This window comes from Theropithecus gelada, chromosome 15 (genome assembly GCF_003255815.1).
Source record: "Theropithecus gelada isolate Dixy chromosome 15, Tgel_1.0, whole genome shotgun sequence".
In the NCBI taxonomy this organism is placed as follows: Eukaryota; Metazoa; Chordata; class Mammalia; order Primates; family Cercopithecidae; genus Theropithecus; species Theropithecus gelada.
In genome coordinates, this window is record NC_037683.1 from 44244903 (window position 1) to 44265969 (window position 21067).

The following is a 21067-nucleotide window of genomic DNA, read 5'->3' on the forward strand; positions in this document are numbered from 1 at the left end:
GGCTAATTTTTTTTTTCTATTTTTAGTAGAGACAGGGTTTCACCGTGTTAACTGGGATGGTTTCAATCTCCTGAATTCATGATCTGCCCACCTCAGCCTCCCAAAGTGGTGGGATTACAGGCGTGAGTCACCACGCCCAGCCTGCTTATCCATTTTTTTTGAGACGGAGTTTTGCTCTTTTGCCCAGGCTGGAGTAAAGTGGCACAGTCTCAGCTCGCTGCAACCTCTGCCCCCTGGGTACAAGCGATTCTCCTGCCTCAGCCTTCCCAGTAGCTGGGATTATAGGTGCCTACCACCACACCCAGCTAATTTTTGTATTTTTAGTAGAGACGGGGTTTAACCATGTTGGCCAGGCTGGTCTCGAACTCCTGTCCTCAGGTGATCCACCCCGCCCCGCCCCGGCCTCCCAAAGTGCTAGGATTACAGGCGTGAGCCACCACGTCTGGCCCATCCTCTTTCAAAATATAGATTTTGAGACTCTCCATAATAAAATGTTTAGGCATACTTCATTTTATTGTGCATCGTTTCATTGTGGTTTGCAGGTATTGCATTTTTTTACAAAATGAAAGTTTGTGGCAGCCTTCTGTCTAGTAAGTCTGTCAGCATCATTTTTCCAACAGCATGCGCTCACTTTGTGTCTCTGTGTCACATTTTGGTAATTCTCATATTTCAAACCTTCTTTATTATTATAGCTGTTACAGTGGCCTGTGATCAGTGATCTTTGATGTTACTATTGTCATTGTTTTGGGGCACCACAAACTGCACCCACATAAGACGGCGAACTTAATAAATGTTATGTGTGTTCTGACTGCTCCACTGACTGGCCATTCCTCCATCTCTTTCCCTCTCCTTGGGCCTTTCTATTCTGTAAAACACAACAATATTGAAATTAGGCCTATTAATAATTCAACAATGGCCTCTACATGTTCAAAGGAAAGGAAGAGTCACACATCTCTCACTTTAAACCAAAACCTTAGAAATAGGCCTACAGGGGAAGGCATGTCAAAAACCGAAATCGGCCAAAAGGTAGGCCTCTTGCACCGAATAGTTAGCCAGGTTGTGGATGCAAAGGGAAAGTTGTTAGAGAAAATTAAAAGTGTCACTCCTGCGAATACACAATCGAAAAGAAAGCAAAACAGCCTTATTGCCGTTATGGAGAGAGTTTGGTCTGGATAGAAGCTCAAACCAGCCACAAATTCCCTTAAAGCCTGATCTGGAGCAAGGCCCTAACTCTTCAATTCTGTGAAGGCTGAAAGAGTGGAGGAAGCTTCAGAAAAGCCAACAGAGGTTGATTCCTGAGGTTTAAGGAAAGGAGCCATCTCCATAACATGGAAGTGTATGGTGAAGGAGCAAGTGCTGATGTAGAAGCTGCAGCAAGTTATCCAGAAGATCTTGCTAAGATCACTGATGAAGGCGGCTACGCAAAACAACAGATTTTCAATGTAGACAAAGCAGCCTTCTACTGGAAGAAGATGCCATCTAGGACTTTCAGAGCAAAAGAGGAGAAGTCAATGCCTGCCTTCAAGGCTTCAAAGGACAAGCTACCTCTTGCTAGGGACTCATGCAGCTGGTGATTGTAAGTTGAAGTCAATGCTCATTTGCCATTCTGAAAAATCCTAGAGCCCTTAAGAATTATACTAAATCTACCCTGCTCGTGCGCTGTGAATGGAACAACGAAGCCTGGATGGCAGTTCCTCTGTTTACAGCATGGTTTATTGAATATTTTAAGCCCACTTTTGAGACCAACTATTCAGGAAAAAAAGATTCCTTTAAAAATATTACTGCTCATTGACACTGTTCCTGGTCACCCAAGAGCTCTACTGGTGATGTACAAGGAGATGAATGTTGTTTTCATGCCTGCTAACAACATCCATTCTACGGCCCATGGATCAAGGAGTAATCTCAACTTTGAAGTCTTGTTATTTAAGAAATACGTCTCATAAGGCTAGAGCTGCCAGAGATAGTGATTCCTCTGATGGACCTGGGCAAAGTGAATTGAAAACCTTCTGGGGAAGATTTACTGTTCTAGAAGCCATTAAGCACGTTTGTGATTCGTGAAAGGAGGTCAAAATAGCCACATTAATAGGAGTTTGGAAGAAGAGTCCAATCCTCACAGATGACTTTGAGGCCTTCAGGACTTCAGTGGAGGAAGTAACCGCAAATATGATGAAAATAACAAGAGAACTAGCATTAAAAGTGGAGTCTGAAGATGTGACTGAATTGTGGGACTCTTATGATCAAACTTGAACAAATAAAGAGTTGCTTCTTATGGATAAGCAAAGATAGTTTTCTTGAGATGGAATCTATTCCTGGTGAAGATGCTGGGAACATTGTTAAAATGACAACATAGGATTTAGAATAGTACATAAACTTAGTTGATAAAGCAGCAGCAGAGTTTGAAAAGATTGACTCCAATTCTGAAAGAAGTTCTGCTGTTTGTAAAATGTTATAAAACAGCATTTCGCTACAGAGAAATCTTCCGTGAAAGGAAGAGTCAATCTGTGTGGCAAATTTTATTGTCTCATTTTAAGAAATTTCCCCAGTTGTAGGGAGGGGCATAAAAAAAGGAATTTCCACAGCCACCTCGGCCTTCAGGAACTACCACCCTGATCAGTCGGCAACCATCAACATCAAAGCAAGACCCTCCACCAGCAAAAAGATGACTCACTGAAGGCCCAGATGATTGTAAGCAGTTTTTGGCAATAAAATTTTTTTTAATTAAGGTACTATATTTTTTTAAGGCAGTGGTATTGCACATTTAATATACTACAGTATAATATAAATATAACTTTTGTTGTATGCATTGGAAAACCAAAAACTTTTACAGGTGCCTACCACCATGCCTGGCTAATTTTTGTATTATTAGTAGAGATGGGGTTTCACCATGTTGGCCAGACTGGTCTCGGACACTTAACCTCAAGCGATCTGCCCACCTTGGCCTCCCAAAGTGCTGGGGTTACAGGCATGAACCACTGCACCCAACTTTGGTGGTTTTTTTTTTTTTTTTTTTCAGGGAGGCACAAAGTTGGTGAATACTGGAGCAAAGTATAGCTTGTTGCTTGCGGACTGGACAATCTTTTAAACCCCATCACATCCTCTCAGGATTATCGTCTGCTCTCTTTCCCCAGCCCTTAACCTTCTCCACATTCCCATGGGCAGACCCCACCATGGCCACAGTCTGTGGGCAGCACACCTGCCTAGCTCTCCTAGTGAACAGGCCCAGGCAAATTCTTAGGGTCCCTTTCAGTTCTAACATTCTCTGATTCTAAAGAAAGTGCTTTATTCTTCCGTTCTTTCTATGTATGTAGTTCTACTTGCAAACCTTTCTGCTACAGAAGTCAGCAGAAACCCCCACCCTGTTAATGTTTCTGCTCTCTGCCTAAGAGGCATGAAATTACAGCCTGCCACCTAATATTAAAGGGCATTTTGCATGAATGTGTAGATGGTGACGTCCAGATAACTTGTGACTTAAAACATATGGTCACAGACTCCCCTGTGAGATCGGTCTCTGGACCCTCATGGATTGGCCCAGCTAGTAAGGAGGATGGGCCTGGTAGTTACGCAGGAGACAGCAACATCTGGCAAGCTGGCCTGGCACAAGGGCCTTTGATGTCCTGGGGCTGTTGGTGAACCTCTCCCAGGAGAGAAGATGCTCCCAAATGGGCATTTTCTCAGGGAAAGGCAGCTGCTTCCTAAACACACACAGCTCCTGGAAGCCCAACCTGCTTAAAATCATATTTACTCTCATGGGGCTTAAAATCCTATTTACTTTCGTGTGCTCCTCATCTTAATCACATTTTTTTCTGCTCTAGTGTCTTTATTCATTATTTAAAACAACTTTCAAAAATAATTATGCGATAATCCCTTCTCCTCTACACAGTAGTTGTTTACCTTCCTGTATTGGGTTTTACAGCTCTTGGTGTTGTGGATGTCTGTACTTACAACGTTGCTGTCATCACAGTGTATATATTATAGGCCAAATGTGTGATGTCGGTATTTACCAATGCCCAGGCAAGGAGCAGAATTCCCTGTGGGGCCCTGCTCACATTGAGACTTGTTTAAAAAGCCAGCGTTATGCTTTGCCCTCCACACATAAACAATCTTGCGTTTTACTTTTTAGCTTAGCATAATTTCATGCACGGTTTTCCATGTCACTACATAATCTTCAGATTTATCATTTTAATGGCTGCTTAATATTCCATCCAGTTAACAGGCCATAATTTACTTAACTGTTCCCTATTGTCTGGGCCTTAATGAAAATTTGAATTCGCCATGTAATATGGGGGGGGGAGGCTTGTTTTAATGATTACCGTTTTAACATCCCCTGCCCTAACTGCATGCCATTACTAGCCCAGCTTTGGTAAGGTGCAGATGCTTCTGGAACAATAAATCCTGCATGAGAGTGTATGTACAAGCCCTCTGATTTAATAGCTAATCTGTTCACTGCACATGTTTCCCTTTAAGGCTGGTGTTTATGTAGAATATCCGTCTCTTCTGCATATTGTGTAACACTAAACTGTATGCATTTGGCATATTGTCCCAGATCCTTTATCACTGCTGTCAGGGACTTTCATGAAGTATCTGGAATTTGGGGGTAAACAGTGGTTTCTGGCTGCCAGTTCTCTTTCATTTATCCCACCACATTCACTGAGTATCTCTTTGGCGTGAGAGTGAGCAAAAGCACTCCTGATTATCAGGGGCCCAACGGGAAGTACATCTGTGAATTGTTTGTGGTTCCTTTAGATTAAATGGTGAATTGCATGAAAAGTGCTTCATCAATTGTGTACATAGGAGTGGTTGCTGGTCCTGCTTTTGTGAAGGAGGGTGAAGAGGAAGGTGGTTTTCCCAGGTCAGTGCCTTCTCAGCTGCCATATCCTCAGCCCCCAGAATTCTGCAGACAGGAGGCTAGACTTCACTCCTCAGAACTGAGGAAGACGAATCCAGGTGATGAGGACCCTACAAAGCAATAAGTAGCAGATTAGATAGTTTGGTAGATTTAGTGATTTATGAAGTTGTCCACCGTGCTTAACAGTTGGTCTTAGTTGGTCTTCACCTTAAAGTGACAAAGTCCTACCACTCTATAGCTTTTCCCTTCTCTTTTCCTGTTCCTCCCTCTGTAAAAAAAAAAAAAAAAAGGAAGCATCATCCTCAAAATTAATAAATGATCCCAGTTTACTCATGGGACCCAACAAAAGCTATGTTTACCAAAGTAAGGGACACCTTCTCAGAGATGTGATATTAGGTGTCCTGAGAACTACATAGTGAGAAGATTTTTCCCTTTTTATTCTTTCTCTTTCTGGAGAGAGAACATTATTCATATTTGCCAGAGAAAGTGTCTGTTTGCTGATTGCATTTCCCAGTGGCTCTCCAACACTTGCAAATCTCCCCTCTCAGCAGAGAAAGCAAGCCCCACGCTCAACTTCCCAGCAGGCATTGTTGGTTCTCATTCATTCTGCTTAGTATCTATTTTTGGCAAAGAATGATGGCTTATGGGATGGTGATCCAAATTCTCCTTTTTAAATGAGTTATTTTATCTAAAAAGTGAGGCAAGATCAATAAAAATGGTAAGTAACCACCCAACTGGTAGGCAGAAATGGCCCAAGTTGTGAAGTCACATGACTAAATAAAGTTTAGGAAATACTAGCATAAAGCTAATTCATGTAAATACTAATGATCACAGGCACAGCATCCTTAGCTTCTGTTTCATCAGGGCGTGTGTCCACATGAGCCGACCTGGATCATAAAGCCCAGCCTGAAAGCAGCTCTCTTTCTCAGAAGGGCTGATGTCATTTGTGTGTGTTTTATCAGCTACTCTTCAAGGAGCATACCTCCCGTGTCTTCTGCCATATCTTTATGCCATCAGAATTCTGATTTCGGGAAGGCCTCAAGAGAGCATTGAAATAGCTCACTTGTAGTCCTCACCCCATTTGCATCAAGCCTCACGTCTACTCCCTCACCTCCTTGGACCTGGTGCTCTAGCCAACATGGACAGTGAATATACATAATGGTGGAATATTAGCCTGAAAAAGGAAAGTCATACACATGCTACAACATTATAAAACTGAATGATTCCACGTTGTTCAGGATGTGCCTAGACTGATCAGATTCATAGAGACAGAAAGTAGAAGGGTAATTGTGGAGGCTGGGGAGGGATAATGGGGAGTTAGTGTTTAATGGGTACAGGGTTTCAGTTTGGGAAGATGAAAACGTTCTAGAGATGGATGGTGCCAAAGGTTACCAACAGTGTGAATGTACCTAATGCCACTGAATTGTACATTAATCATGGCTAAAATGGTCATGTTGGCTGGGTGCGGTGGCTCACACCTGTAATCCCAGCACTTTGGGAGGTGGAGGTAGGCAGATCACATGAGGTCAGGAGTTCGAGGCCAGCCTGGCCAACATGGCAAAACCCCGTCTCCACTAAAAATACAAAAATTAGCCAGGTGTGGTGGTGCACATTTGTATTCCTAGCTATTTGGGAGGCTAAGACACAAGAATCGTGTAAACCCGGGAGGCAGAGTTTGCAGTGAGCTGAGAGTGTACCACTGCACTTTAGCCTGGGTAACAGAGTGAGACTCCATCTAAAAAAATAAAATAAAATAAAATGAAGTGCTCAATGTTATTATATGTATTTTACCACAATAAAAAATAAAGTAGGCAGCAAGCACGTTCTTTCCAGCCTCATTGCATTGGCTTGTCCTGGTCCTACCACCAGGAAGCTGCCCCTCTCCTGTTTTCAGTTGTCAGAGCTGACGGTTCAAATGCCATCTCCCTTCCCTCCTGCCCTGCCACTCCCAGGTCCTGCACTGAGTCCCCTTTGCCGCCAAGCATGATGGCAATTTAGGCACATGTTGTGTCTGCTGGGAACAGTGGGGTTCCTGAAACCAACCTCCATGGTAAACCTTCCCCACATTCCCCGCTCAGGCCGTGCACATAGTATCCATGATCAAAGAGCAGGTCAAATTTCCCTGTTTAACCGGAGAGTGCCTGATTTTAGCATCCTAGCATCCATCCTGCCAGCTACCACTGGCCTCCCAGGACTGAGCAACAGACAAAATGAACACCTCCTGTCTGGGACCTCATCTAGACAGGCAGTCACCCCTCAGCCCACACCAGTGCCAGGCCTTAGCATCTTCTCTAGAAGATTAAGAGCTTGCTTTCTTTATTCAGAAGTGAAGCTGGACACCCTCTCAAATCCCCAAATGAATTCAGTCTGTTTAGAAGATGTTCTAAGGGAGGTAGAAATAAAGGGAAGGGGTCACTCAGCCTTTGCAGGAGAGAAAGGTGGCCTCTGGTCTCCTTGGGGAGGCTCTTGCTGGTTCTTTTAAATGAATGTGTGAGCAGGTGGAAACTGGGAGCTTGTGGGAACTGCATGGCCTAGTCTTTTCCTTGTACAGATGACGACTGAAAGTCCAAAGAGGGCAAGGAAGTGCCCTAGAGGGAAAGACCCCAGCCTGCCTATGAAGCAAGGAGTCAGAAGCTCTGCGTGTTCTGGGTGGACATCAGGACACACCTGGAGCATCATGTTCACATCTGGGCTCTGCCTCTTAAGACTGAGATTCATGAGTGGATGGAGGCAGGGCTGTCATTCGGTCTGCCAGCCTGTGAGCCTTGTGAGCAAGCCTGGCCCAGGAAGAGCAGAGACACCGCATTGAGGGTTGGTGGGGTAGGTAAAACCCAGACAGAGATCTGTCTCTCTGTCACCCTCACCAGCCCACTGGCAGCTCTTGAGTTTGTGGTGTTTCTGAGTGCGAATCCAGGTGAGGAAGTGCATACCACACTTCCATTTAATCTCTGCTTCCTTCCTTTTTGCCTGCAGAATTTCAGAGGCAGGAAAGCGTCCGGTCCCAACATAAAGGTATCCAGTTATATGACACCCCTTACGAACCTGAAGGCCAAAGTGTTGACTCGGACTCGGAGAGCACAGTCAGCCCCCGACTGCGGGAGAGCAAGCTGCCCCAGGATGATGACAGGCCCGCCGATGAGTACGACCAACCTTGGGAGTGGAACCGAGTCACCATCCCAGCCCTGGCAGGTAAGGAGCCCTGACGCTGCTCAGGAGGCAGCTGCTGAGCCGTGCTCAGCACTCACCTTGGTCCCCGCCTGCGCTCAGGACAAACTCCAGGACTGTTTAATAATCTAATTGGGTGGTGTTTTTTCTCAGTACCCTCAAAGATGTAGGCTGCAGAGGAAAGGGAGAGGTGAGGGAAGGGAAACCAGGCCAAGGAGAAATTCTGGGCCTGGCTTCCAGGGTCTCAGTGTTGCAGCCTCTGCACTTTTCAGAGACGGCTCAGATGCTGTCATTGTCTGGCTCTGTCGTGGTGCTATTTATTGATGATGCCGTAGCTCACTGAAACCAAGAGTTTAGTTTTCAGTTTTTTTATTTTTTGAGACGGAGTTTCGCTCTCGTTGCGCAGGCTGGAGCACAATGGCACGATCTCGGCTCACCGCAACCTCCACCTCCCAGGTTCAAGTGATTCTCCTGCCTCAGCCTCTCAAGTAGCTGGGATTACGGGTGCCTGCCACATTGCCCAGCTAATTTTTTGTATTTTTAGTAGAGACGGGGTTTCACTATGTTGGCCAGGCTGGTCTGAAACTCCTGACCTCAGGTGATTCGCCCACCTCGGCCTCCCAAAGTGCTGGGATTACAGGTGTGAACCATTGCGCCTGGCCTGATTGCAGTTTTCAGAAGGAACTGTCTTAGAAAGTAAGAGGAAACCAGTGTGCACAGCAGCTTCTGTTGAACCTGAGCCGGCCCGGCAAGCCCACCCAGTGCTGCGAGCTGAGCTAGGCCTGCAGGGTTCACAGGGCTGCTGTGTCTTCTATCCCAGCTTCAGCGTGCACCTGCTCACAGAGCACAGGTGATGGGCAGAGCTCAGCCCCTCCCAGATGACCTTCCTCTGGCCAAGAGCCCTTTGAGTGACTTGGGTGTCCCCTTCCTCCCTACTCAGAGTCTGGTTTTTCTAGAATCTGGGTATCTGTCACATTTCTAGAACTCCTCTCCCACAGCCCTTTTGAAAAGTGATCTTGGGCATGTGCATCATAAATCATAAACCTAAGCCCACACCTTTTTATTCTAATCCCACTCCTCAAAATCTATGCCAAAGTTATGATTAAAAAAAAAATTCAGAAGGCTGGGCACAGTGGCTCACGCCTGTAATCCTGGCTCTTTGGAAGGCCGAGGCGGGTGAATCACCTGAGGTTGGGAGTTCAAGACCAGCCTGACCAACATGCAGAAAACCCGTCTCTACTAAAAATACAAAATTAGCTGGACGTGGTGGCACATGCCTGTAATCTCAGCTACTCAGGAGGCTGAGGCGGGAGAATCGCTTGAACCTGGGAGGCAGAGGTTGCGGTGAGCCAAGATTGCACCATCGCACTCCAGCCTGGGCAACAAGCGCAAAAGATAAAAAACAAAAAAAAATTCAGAAAAGGCATTGTTTATAATCACGGAAAATTGAGAGCAACCCAAGTGTCCAGCAATGGGGGCTGGATTTCTGTGCGTCTGTGTGGTGGAATATTGGAATATTGTGCAGCCTCTAAAAGGTGATGTTTAGCAAGAGTTCATAACAACCTAGAGAAGTGCTTATGTCTGTTGTTAAGAGATGAAGAGCCAGATGCCAAACATCTGAGTGTCTGAGAGTTTAGGCATGTAAAAAGAGAGACAGTGAGTGACATTTAATTCCTACCACACTGACAGTCATAAAGGGAAACTTTTTGTTTTTAATTTGTTTAAAATTTATTTTGCCTTAAATCTCCCTTTTTTCATATATAACTAGACCCTTTCTCCCTTTCTAACCCCAAACAGTGAGGCCTCTACCCTACCCTTATCCCAGGCCCCTTAGTTGCTGTTCTAGCCATTCCAACATAGATTACTCACAGTTCCTTGAATATAGCATGCACTGGGCAAATCCCTTTTTTCTAGCTAAAATGCCCTTCCCTGCCTGTCTTATCTGGAGCAATCCTATGCCTCCTTTGAGGTCCAGCTTAAACATTATCATCTCTCCAAGCCCTCCCTGGTACACAGCCATGCACCCCACAGGCTTCCTGCTGCCCCTATGGGTCTATCGAGTTTCCTGCATACATCACTGGGGGAACATTTCTCACACCACATCAGGGTTAGTTCTGTTTTGGTCTCGCCTGCCAGGCTGTGAGGTCCTCAGGAACAACCTGTCCCAACACCTTTCTGGAGCCCCAGCTCCTGACTGAGAGCCAAAGATAAGAGTCATCCTATGACTGGGGGTCCTTAGTTGCCCCAGGCCTCTCCTGTGCATTTTACAGCCTCCTCTAGTCCCTTGAACCAAAGGAATCCAAGGCCTGTGCCCTGGGAATGGCTGATCAGGGGCTGTGCTTCTCTGGGCATGGGAGTAACTGGGGCCATCCAAGAGCTTACTCTTTGCAAACACGAGTTTGATTAAAGGGCTAAAAAGGCTCATGTGGCAACTTTCCCAGACACCCAGGGCCCACATTATAATGTAGCACCACAGGCAGGTGTGGGGTCTCACCCTCCCCTGGACTGACCACCTATGGGCCTCTCAGGGGCTGCCCTTGCCTCTGACGGTCTAGTCTAGCCTGGCATCTTGATACTCGAAAGTGTAGTCCCTGAACCAGCGGCATTGGCCTCACCGGAGCTGGTTAGAAATGCAAGGTCTCAAGTCCCATCCCAGGCCTACGAGTCAGAATCTGTTATAACAAGATCCCAGGTGATTTGTGAAAGTGAAAAGCAGTTCCCCTATTGGACATCATCTTTGAAAACTCTCAGGCCAGAACTTGCCCACTTCTGCCCAAAGGTGGTTTTAAAAATCCTGTACATTTAGTTGTTCACAAAGGATCGTAAGGTCTCAGATGGAACTGTCTCAGAATGAGTTTCTGAGCCCACAAACATCCGTTTTGGCCTGGGTTTTGTGTGGCAGAGTTGCCATCACAGGTGTCACGGTCAGTCTGAGTTATTGGGCTATTGATAGAAGATAGACACAGAATCACATCCAGGTCTGTGTCTCATCCGGTCACTGGCCTCTGTGGGTCCTGCTCCAGAGCGGGTGCTGGCTGTGCTTTTCCCAAGCAGCTTTTGGCTCAGTTCTGCCTCCTGGGGCATAGAAGAAGGAGACCGTCTCACTCAGGGGCTGGAGGGGTCCTATGGGCACCAGCCTTCTCTCCCCATGTCTGTGGACAGAGTCCATTAGGTGCTTCATTGGCAGGTGAGAAGCATCCTCACTGTTTCCTGTCGCTGGAGGGAAAGTGGAGAGGTGGGTGGGCCATCTCTCAGGTGGCGAGTATGAATTGAAGTAGTTCAGTTAGACTGCTGATGTGTTGCCACAGCCCCATGGGTAAGACCAGATGTGCCGCTGCCCGGGAATGACAGTAAGGACCCCCACCTGAGTCAGTGTTGTGTGTGCCTGTGAGAGTGTGCTTCCACCTGCATGTGTGTGGGTGTGTGTGCAAGTGTATGCACTCACACTTGAGTGAGTCGTTGGTATGGTCAGTGAGTAAGGCAGCTTAGCTGGGCCCCATCCATAGCATAGTACCTGTCGGAAATGCCCTGTGCAGTTTTTTCTTGGTTTTTGGGAGCTCTCTGCACTGAGTCTTTGGAGCCTGGGATGCAGGATCCGTAGCTGGAGGAAGAGCTGTATGGGACGGAATTGGCTGGCCAAAATCATTACCCTCTCCTTTCACCCCTTATATTTGCTGATTGTGCAGATTTGGCCTGGATTAAACTTGGGCTGGGAATGGGGTCAGTGCTTTCAAATTTCCAAAGGGTGGAGAGTGTGGGGGACCCTTAAGGGACAGACCTGGGCCTGCCAAGGGGGAGTCACAGGGATTTAGGGGCCAGGTGAAGGGTAAGAATTTTGGTTAGACCTGAATGTGTGTAATGAGCTTCCCATCACTGGGGGTTTGCAAGCAGAAGCTTGAGCAAGGCAGGGCTCTGACAGAGGGTGTGTCCTGGGAGGTCAGTCTGCAACCAGCTCTGGGGAGGCATCCAGGCTTCATTCCATCAGAACCCCAGCATGCTGATCAGAGAGGGGGAGAGGGGAAGATGGCTGAATTATCTCCATCCATCTATGAAGCAAAAGTTCCTTGCAGCTTTCGAAGCACTGTCCCGAACTGCATTCATGAAAAGAGGCGCCTCTCAGACACTGCCTCAGCATTCTCCACCGGAGCGCCCTTCTTGGGCAGTGTTTCTGGAAGTCAGCGCCTTCCTTCCCATCTCATCAGGCTGGGGCTGCCACCACGGAAGGCTCAGTTATCACTCCCAGCTGTCGCGAAAACAGCTCTTAGAGTGTGTGAGGTGGCCCCAACTTCTTAGGAATGAAAGTTTCCCCTTCTCTGAGAATGGCCGACATGGAATTTTATTAAGGATTCGGAGTGTTGTTGGTGAGAAATACTTGGAGCTGTCCAAAGAGCAAACCCTGGGTGTTCATTACCTGCTCTTCTCCAGGAAGCTGACTGGCCTCACCAGACCTCCACTCCCACTTGTGGGATCCCAATCCCCAGGACAGTGCCCGGTCAGGTTCCACCACCGGCTACTGGCTGCAGGGAGTGGACTGCAGCTCTGCCTCCACAGAGAAGTGGTGTGGCTTCCATCAGGCTGTCAGCCCCCTTCCCACCCGGCAGAGACCCCTGCCTTCCAGAGCAGGCTAGACTCTGTTCCTGGCCCACTTCGAATCATCCCAGGAGTCTTTACAGCAACCAACAAATTGCAAGGCTGGCAGGTGGGTCTAGAAATGGCCTTCTTGCTCTGTCCCCAACCCACCCCCGCCAGATACAACTCGGGCCCACACGAGGCCTATGTGACATCCCCTGCCCAATGTTGGGAAAGGGACAAGGAGCCTTGGATGATGTCATGATGTCTGGGGGTGGTGCAGGTTGGTGTGGCAGGTCTACCTGGTTGTCGGCCTTTGTGGCACAGATTGCAGGATGGACAAATGGAACCCGAGCAGAAAGTGGCCACGTAGGGAGGGGCCCACAGGCAGGGACCAAGGAGCTGGGGCGGATAGCCTGTAGAAGCAAACTCCGGTGGAGGTGGCATGGATTTGGTGTCTTCACACCTCTGAAGGACCAGTGTGAGGACTGGGAATGAACGTGTCCTGGGAGTCTCAGTTTCCCCACCTGGGAAGTGAGACCAGTAGTTCCCACTTCAGAAGGGTCTTGCTGAGACTTGATGGGTATCACATCAGGAAAGTACTGGCATCGTTGCTAGCACTTAGCACTTTCTGTGTGCATTGTCTCATTCAGTCCTCACAACCACTCTCTGGGAGGTTAGTTTCCTCCTTCTACAGATAAGGAAGCTAAGGTCCCATGAGAAGAAATAACTTGGCCGGGGGCCCAGCCCATGGCTGGTCAGCAGCAGAGGTGGACTTTGAACCTGTCAGCTCCAACTCCAGAGCCCCTGCCCTAACCCAGTCAAATGTCTGGCCTCCCTGGTACTACCAAGGTGCTGCAGGAAATGTGATTGGAGCTCTCATCCTCCCACAGCCCTCAAGAAGTATCGCATGCCCTTCATCTCACTTGCACTAATTTCTGCCACATCTACACCAGGATATGTTACTGGGTGGTGGCTTCCCACCTGAAATGGTTCCAGCCAGGGTTTCTGTAAGGGACTGGGTTCTGGAGGTTCATGCCTTCATTGTAGGGGAGCCAGCGCCATCCCATGGGTTGGTCATGTCCTGCCACCACTCAGCACAGAGAGGGGCCCACATACCATAGAGTCCCACTCTCCCTGTCCTTCTGGGGAAACTAAGGCTCAGAGTGGAGAAGGGAACAGCTGGAGACCTCATGGCAGAGCCAGTCAGGCCATACACAGAGGAATGACCAGCATTTCCTTTTAACCCAGTGGGTAAACGGCTATGTCTGTCATAATTTGCTCTTGTGTCTGAGAAGTAAGTAACTGCAGCTCTTGAGCTTGATGGAGGAGCCAGATGACAGGAGGGTGTGCGAAGGGCACCCCCCAGACCTTCTTGAGAAACTAAGTCATCTCATTTTGACTCACCCTCTGAAGCTTTGTCTCCATGAAAGTTACTCTTCAGGCAGTGTCCTGGGCTCAGTCAGGTCTGCCTTCCAGCAAAGATAAAAGACACATGACTCAAATAGTGCTCAGCATACTTATTTTGGGTACTTATCTGTCTTCCCTACTAGCTCCTTGGCAGATTTTAGAAGTTTAGGTCATGTTGGGACCCACGGGGCAATGGGAGGAGTCATACAGTCCCAAGTTCACATGCCAGCTCCACCCATCACTGCTTCAGGACCCGAGACGGACTGTTCAGTCTCCTTGAGCCTTAGTTTACTTATCTGTAAAATGGGGATGGTCACAACTTCTCACTTTGGATCTCTGTGATGATTAAATAAAAACAAAAGATCTGAACGAAAAGACAAGGTAAGCCCTAAACGATCATGCATGTAAGAATTGATTTTGGTGTTCAGAGAGGGCTTGCTATATTACATAAAATTCAATTTAACATAGAAACCATGCTGCATAAAGAAGTACTTAGTGGCCACAGAGGACCTGTTGCCAAAGCTCATTCCCAGTAATGCTTGGCAGTGGGAAGCAGGGATGGTGTGGAAAGCGACACTTCTTCAGGAAACCCCATATCTCAATCCAGCAACAGTTCTAACGAGTCCCGTGGTTCTTCCATTCTTTACTCAGTCCCTCCGAGGATTAGGCCGCTGGCCCGCCTGGGTGGGAGAGGGTCCCCGGGGCCTTTCTCCGATCCACACCTTCCCTCTTCTAGGTCTGACATGTCTGTGGATTTCTTTTTTGCCTGGAGCAGTGAGTCTTAAACTTGCAGGCTTCAGAATCACCTGGAGGAAGTGTTACACAGATTGCTGGGGTTCCACCCCCAGGGTTCCTGATTCAGTAGATCCGGGGTGAGGCATGGGAATTTGCATTTCCAACAAGTTCCCAGGTGATGCCGATGCTGCCATCTGGGGACTCCACTTTGAGAACATAGAGTGTATAGAGTACATGCTTTGTATTAGGTGTGGAGTTGGGGTAGAGTTAGGGAGGGGAGATCACCTCCTCCAGGAAGCCTTCCCTGGCACAACCAGTTCCTTCCCCTCTGTGCTCCTACTACACCCTGTACTGGAGTACACTGGTTTATTCTGAAATAGCTAGATACACACTAGACACTGTCAGCCTGTGGGGTGCTTAAGCTGTGGTGTCACCCCTTAGGCAGCCTCCCTCTTGAGTTTTGACACCTTCAAAGCCTCATCAAGTGAGGCTAAAGGGAAAGTAAGGCCCCAGGTATGTCTATTTCCTAAACACCTGTGAATCATCTCAGAGCCAGCTCAACTAGCTAATTTAAAATAATCCCATTAAGGTAAGGAAGGATGGGGAGGAACCAGGGACAGGAAATTAACATTTATTGAGCAATAATTGTAATTCCAGCGTGGGTTAACCCTACAGAGCCTTGCAAGGTAGGGGTCACTTCACTGTCGTCACTCAAATGATGGTACTGAAGCTCAGAGAGTGTGAGCAGCTTGTCCACAGTCACACAGCTGTGAACTTGGGCCGGTCTGACTTCAGAGAACTTGTTCCACTGCTGTGTTGATATCCTGTGTGTGGCTGGGGTCAGGCTGGACATTCCCTTGCACACCAGTACAAGGCAGAAGCAGTTGCACCCATACCATGTTGCCCTCGTGACTTGTCACCGTCCCCCACAAACACAGTCACTCTGAAGCTGGTTTAACGCCACCATTGTGTGTGTAGGACACTGCTCCACACCTGCTATTCCCACCAAGCTATGTGACTCATCTTCACGTGCTCAGAATAAACAGGGCCCCGGCATCTGCAGAGGATCCCTTGGAGAATCTTAAACCCGGCCGCCACCACCTGTCCTAGCCAGGAGAATGCTGTCTCTTCCAAACTGGCTCCCCTTAGGCTCCCATGATGCTTCCTGTCTCCTGTATAGCTTCCCAGAATGCCTTGAGCCTGTGAGGAAATTAACAATTGTGTTTGTACCAAATGCTTTTTGCTATGTAATGAGTAACAGTTGTAATTAATGTTTAACACGTGTGAACAGCAGGTCTGCCCAGGAAAGGGGGGTTTCAGTGAGAGAACTGGGATCACTTGCTTCCTTTGGCTAATGTGTTACTGAGGGACAGGTTTTTCCAGTTGGTTTTTCTATTTGACGTATGAATAAATTCATTTAGTAATCTAAAAAAAAAGGAGAGAAGAAAAACATCAATGTTTAATAGCTTTGTTTCGTCTGCTAATTACATTGATAGAAATATTCCTCCCAGTGCCTTTGTCTCCTCAGTGGAAAAAAAACAAAGAGTTGACAGAATACCTTTGCCCTTCTGTTTAGCAGCTCAGAGATCTTCATGTGGATGTGATTTTTAAATTCCCTGAGGTCGGAGACCCTGCCTGTCTTGTTCACACCTGTGATCTGTGCCTGGCACACAGTGAGCCCTCAGATATTTGAGTAAATCAGGCCGGATGCAGTGGCTCATGCCTGTAATCCCACCACTTTGGGAGGCTGAGGCAGGTGGATCACCTGAGATCAGGAGTTCGAGACCAGCCTGGCCAATATGGTGAAACCCTGTCTCCACTTAAATCCAGGTCTCTACTTGAATCCAGGCCTCCTGAATCCCGGAGGCCCCTAACAAGTTCAGCATAAACCCTGTGTGTAGTGCAATACAGTCTCAAAAACAACCACAGTAACCACAGTGATACAACTGTAAGTACTCACTGTGGCCCCAACTCTCAGTGCATAGTACCACCCCCACTGTACAGATGAGGAAACAGAGACAACTTGGCCCAGGTCATCCTGCCAGCAAGTGACAGCACAGGACTTTAAATCCAGATACCCCGGCCCCAAAATACAAAATTAGCCAGACATGGTGGCAGGTGCCTATAATCCCAGCTACTTGGGAGGCTGAGGCAGGAGAATCACTTGAACCCTGGAGGTGGAGGTTGCAGTGAGTCGAGATCGTGCCACTCACTGCAGCCAGGGCAACAGAGCAAGACTCTGTCTCAAAAAGAAAAAAAAAAAAAAAGATATTTGAGTAAATCGGGTCTCGGGAAAACCAACCCCGTGTTCTCTTAGGAGCGGTAGAATACCAATAAATCTCATGGCCTGCCCACACACAGACAGTGTGTTTTCATGTCTTTCTTGCATGCTGTATACCTGTCTCCTCGCTATGTGAGGCAGTGGGAGGGCATTTCTGAGTAGCCATTGACTGCTGTGGCTGCTACCTCTGGCCTCAACTCCCAGGGAGAAGTGGACAGCATGTCCCTGCCAGTCTGAGGATTGGCTGTGAATCCAGATGCCACATTGTGGACCTGGAGACTGGTGTGCTGGTCAGGTGCAGGCAACCCTGGCAAGCCATGTTTGTGGCCAGTACTTGGCCTGTCGCCCGACCACCACTCCCCATCTGTCCTGGCCTCCCTCACAGCCATCCGCAATGGGCAGCAGAGAAACATGCACAGTGGGGCTGGGGCTTTAGGTCTTACGGACAGGGAGACTCATTCCCACAAATGCCCAGCCTGCTCCTTGCAGGTCTTTCGGCTCGTGGATGGGGAAAAAGTCACTTTCCCAGGCTCTAGGATTCTATATAAGTGTCTGTGGGTGTCTGCAGGTGAAAGTGTCAGGAGACATACTGTATGTTCCAGGTATGTTTGACAGATAGGCCTGGCCCAGAACTCAGGAAGGAACTCAGGCGCCGGGGCGAGGGGTATCTGGATTTAAAGTCCTGTGCTATCACTTGCTGGCGGGATGACCTGGGCCAAGTTGTCTCTGTTTCCTCATCTGTACAGTGGGGGTGGTACTATGCACTGAGAGTTGGGGCCACAGTGTGTACTCATAGTTGTATCACTGTGGGTACTGTGGTTGTTTTTGAGACTGTATTGCACTGCACACAGGGTTTGTGCTAAACTTGTTAGGGGCCTCTGGGATTCAGGAGACTTGGACTCAAGTCCAAGTTCACGTCTAGCTGTTGACTCTGGGTGAGTCAGTCCTTTTTCCAGCCCTCCATTTCCCATCTGCATAATGAGTTATGACAATAAATATGGCTTGCTTTGGCAGCCGTAGAGGCCTCTGCATTCAGGTTATTTCATCATCTTCATTGGGCTTTATCTTTAGATTTCCTGTAGCCAAGCAGCAGATCTTAGGGTGGGGTCCTTGCTCCCAGTAATAGCATTCATTTTTCTTCTGGGGATGTCACAAATAAGAGGACAAAGGCACGCCCCTTCTGCCAGGCCCGCTGTCCCCATCCCAGGCTTGGACATGTGTGTATGGCATTCCTGGAACCCAGGCAGCGTCCTGGCACCTGCTCACAGCCTTCCCGCTTGCCTGCTTTGTGGTGAGTTGCTGGCTGCCTCCCTTCACAATGAGGACCTCTGTTCTCAAGCACCTCCCATCTTGAGTGGCAGCACAATGCCCTGAGGCCTGTGTGTGTCTTCCAGGCGAACACAGAGGCCTCTTGTTGGTGATCCTGGAAATACAAATCAAACATTTGCTGAGCCACTTGTCCTGCAGGTATCTGGAAGGAAACTACACTCACTGGGCAGGTGGGGTAGGTGGGTGAGCGAAACTCACTCTTGAACTGGAGGGAAGAAGGGGCCTCACCTCTCTGGGCCTCGGTTGTGTCATCTATAAAATGGGAGTTCTCATACTTGTTTAGGAATTCTAATACTTGTTTTGCTGTGTGTTGGTGAGGGTCAGATGAGATGATACAGTACATTGTTTGGAAAGCTGAAACAGCAGAGGCCCACTGTCATGCAAACAGAGTTTCAGTCATCTGCAGGTGTTAGTGTATTGTTGTGAAAGTTGATGGCATTTTCATAGACTCCGGGGGTCATGTAGTCCATCCCACCTCCCATACCAATGCATAATCTCCCCTCCTTGCCCCTTTCTGGGGTCGCACAGCTCCCTGGTCAGCAGCCCCTTCTGTGCTCTCCACCCCAAGCTCTCCCCACTCTCACCCACCTTTCCCCCTCACCAGCACCCTGGAGTCCCAGCCTAGCTGTCGGTGCTATGCAGGAACCCCTGCCGGGGACTGTGTGCAAGGCCCTGGGCACCTTGACTCTGCCTCTGTACTTTGTTTTTATAGAGTACTAGAACATTTGTGAACTAACACCGGGGCCAGAACAGCCTTCAAGCCCCTCCTGTCAGCCACATATAGTTTACACATGTGGCCCATGTGCATTCCAGCTCATCCGCAGAGGGGCTAAGAAGACTATGGCTGTTGAGAGCTCCTTGCAACTCAGTCTACACACAGTGACTTGTTTTTCATCATTCCAACCTTTATTGCCTCTGCTTAAAGGAAACTTCATCTTATACTGGAGAACTGAGAGGGTCATAGAGTTCAGGCCAGAAGGAAGCAGCCAGACAGTCAGAACTTGGAGAACCATACCAGTCTCCTCTGGGTCCTGTTGCTCCATTCCAGTTCTCTTTGAATGACCCCCTATCCCCAGGAGCCACTGCCCACCCCCTTGGTCAGTGGTGAGGACAAGAGGATGTGTGGCAGACTGTCAACTCTTCTCTCACTGCACCTCCGCCGGGAAAGGCACTCCTGGGTGGGGGAGGCTGCCCAGGGCTGCAGTCCCAAAGCAGTGGGCTCAAGGGCTAGCGCTGGGACCCACTGCCTGTCATAGCAATCTGTTCCTATTGCCCTGGGCAAGTTACCTGACCATACCAGGCCTCACTTGTAAAAACATGGGCAGTAATAGCACTGACTTCATAGGTTTGCCACAATGACTAGAGAAAAACACGGACTTTAAGTCCTCCATGGTGCCTGCCCATGAGCAGGAATCACTAAATAAAGAGTAAGCTAGGCCAGGCGTGGTGGCTCCTTCCTGTAATCCCAGTGTTTGGGGAGACTGAGGTAGGAGGATCACTTGAGGCCAGGAGTTCAAGACCAGCCTGGGTAAGATAGTGAGATGCCACCTCTACAAACTTTAAAAAAAAAACAACTTAGCCCAGCATGGTAGCATGCACCTGTAGTCCCAACTGCTTGGGAGGCTGAGGCAGAAGGATGGCTTGAACCCAGGAGTTCAAGGTTACATTGAGCTATGATCATGCCACTGCACTCCAGCCTGAGCGACAGAGCGAGACCCTGGCTCTTAAAAAAAAGAAAAGAAAGATGAAGCCATTTTTCAAAATTGTTCCCAAAGTCACTTGAGGAGTGAGTCCAGCTCCTGAGTTTCCTTTGTTGGCTGATGAATGGAAGATTATAGTCCTGTTGAGCAGGGTGCAGGTTCATTCCTTCAACAGGTGTTGAGCATCCACTGTACATCAGGCACTGTTTCAGGTATTGGGGATTTAGCCTTGAACAAAACAGAATGAAATGCCCTGTCCTCTTAGAGCTTCTGACTCCAGAATTTCAGCAGGAGCCATAGAAAAAGAGGTGGTTTCTGATACAGGCATTGTTTCAGAGCATAGATGTGGCCATGGGTCGGGGTTACCTGCTTATAGGGGGCCTGCCTGGACCTTGGTACGTTATTTATTACCTTCACGGTACAGGTATTGTCAGCCCTGGTTTGCTGATGAGGCAGCTAAGGCTCAAAGAAGTTTAAGAAACATGCCCCAAGTCACTCAGTAATGACAGAGACAGGATTCAAACCCAGGTCCTCCTGATTCCTAAGCTGTGAGTCGAGACACTGCAGCTCCTCCATTCCCTGGGTGGGTTTCAGCCATGGGCCATTCATTGGAGCTGGCTGCAGGTCAGCCATGGGGAGACTCCAAGGAGACTGAGGCACAAGGCCCCATCTCTGCGAAGTGTCCAGTTGTGAGAAGACACCTACATGCCTCAGTGTTACAGAGGCCAGTGCCAGGACAGTGGTGCAGACTTCGGCACTCAGAGGAGGAGAAAGGAATTCTACCTGGGGGTCTAGAGCAAAACCTACCTCAGGAGGTAACACTGGAGCTGAGCTCTGAAGAATAGCTGGGGTTTTTGCAGAGAAATAGTGAAGTAAAGGGATTCTAGAGGGTAGACTTAGCCAAAGCAAAGCCCTGAAGACAAAAAAGCAGATGATAGATCTGGGGACTGCCTGTCCTTTGTGACTGGAGCCTAAGGGTGGGTGTGGAACCCACAGGGGTTTTGTAGGGGAAGATGCATCATTACATCAAAT

General features: G+C 48.2%; 1 protein-coding gene across 1 annotated transcript in view; it reads left to right on the top strand.

The window, feature by feature from the left end:
- Positions 1–21067, top strand: part of SHB (SH2 domain containing adaptor protein B) — a 148653-nt gene that overhangs the window by 84832 nt on the left and 42754 nt on the right. Inside the window, exon 3 of the mRNA XM_025360492.1 lies at positions 7820–8035. Coding sequence (XP_025216277.1) covers positions 7820–8035 — 216 coding nt within the window. The remainder of the gene's footprint in view (positions 1–7819; positions 8036–21067) is intronic.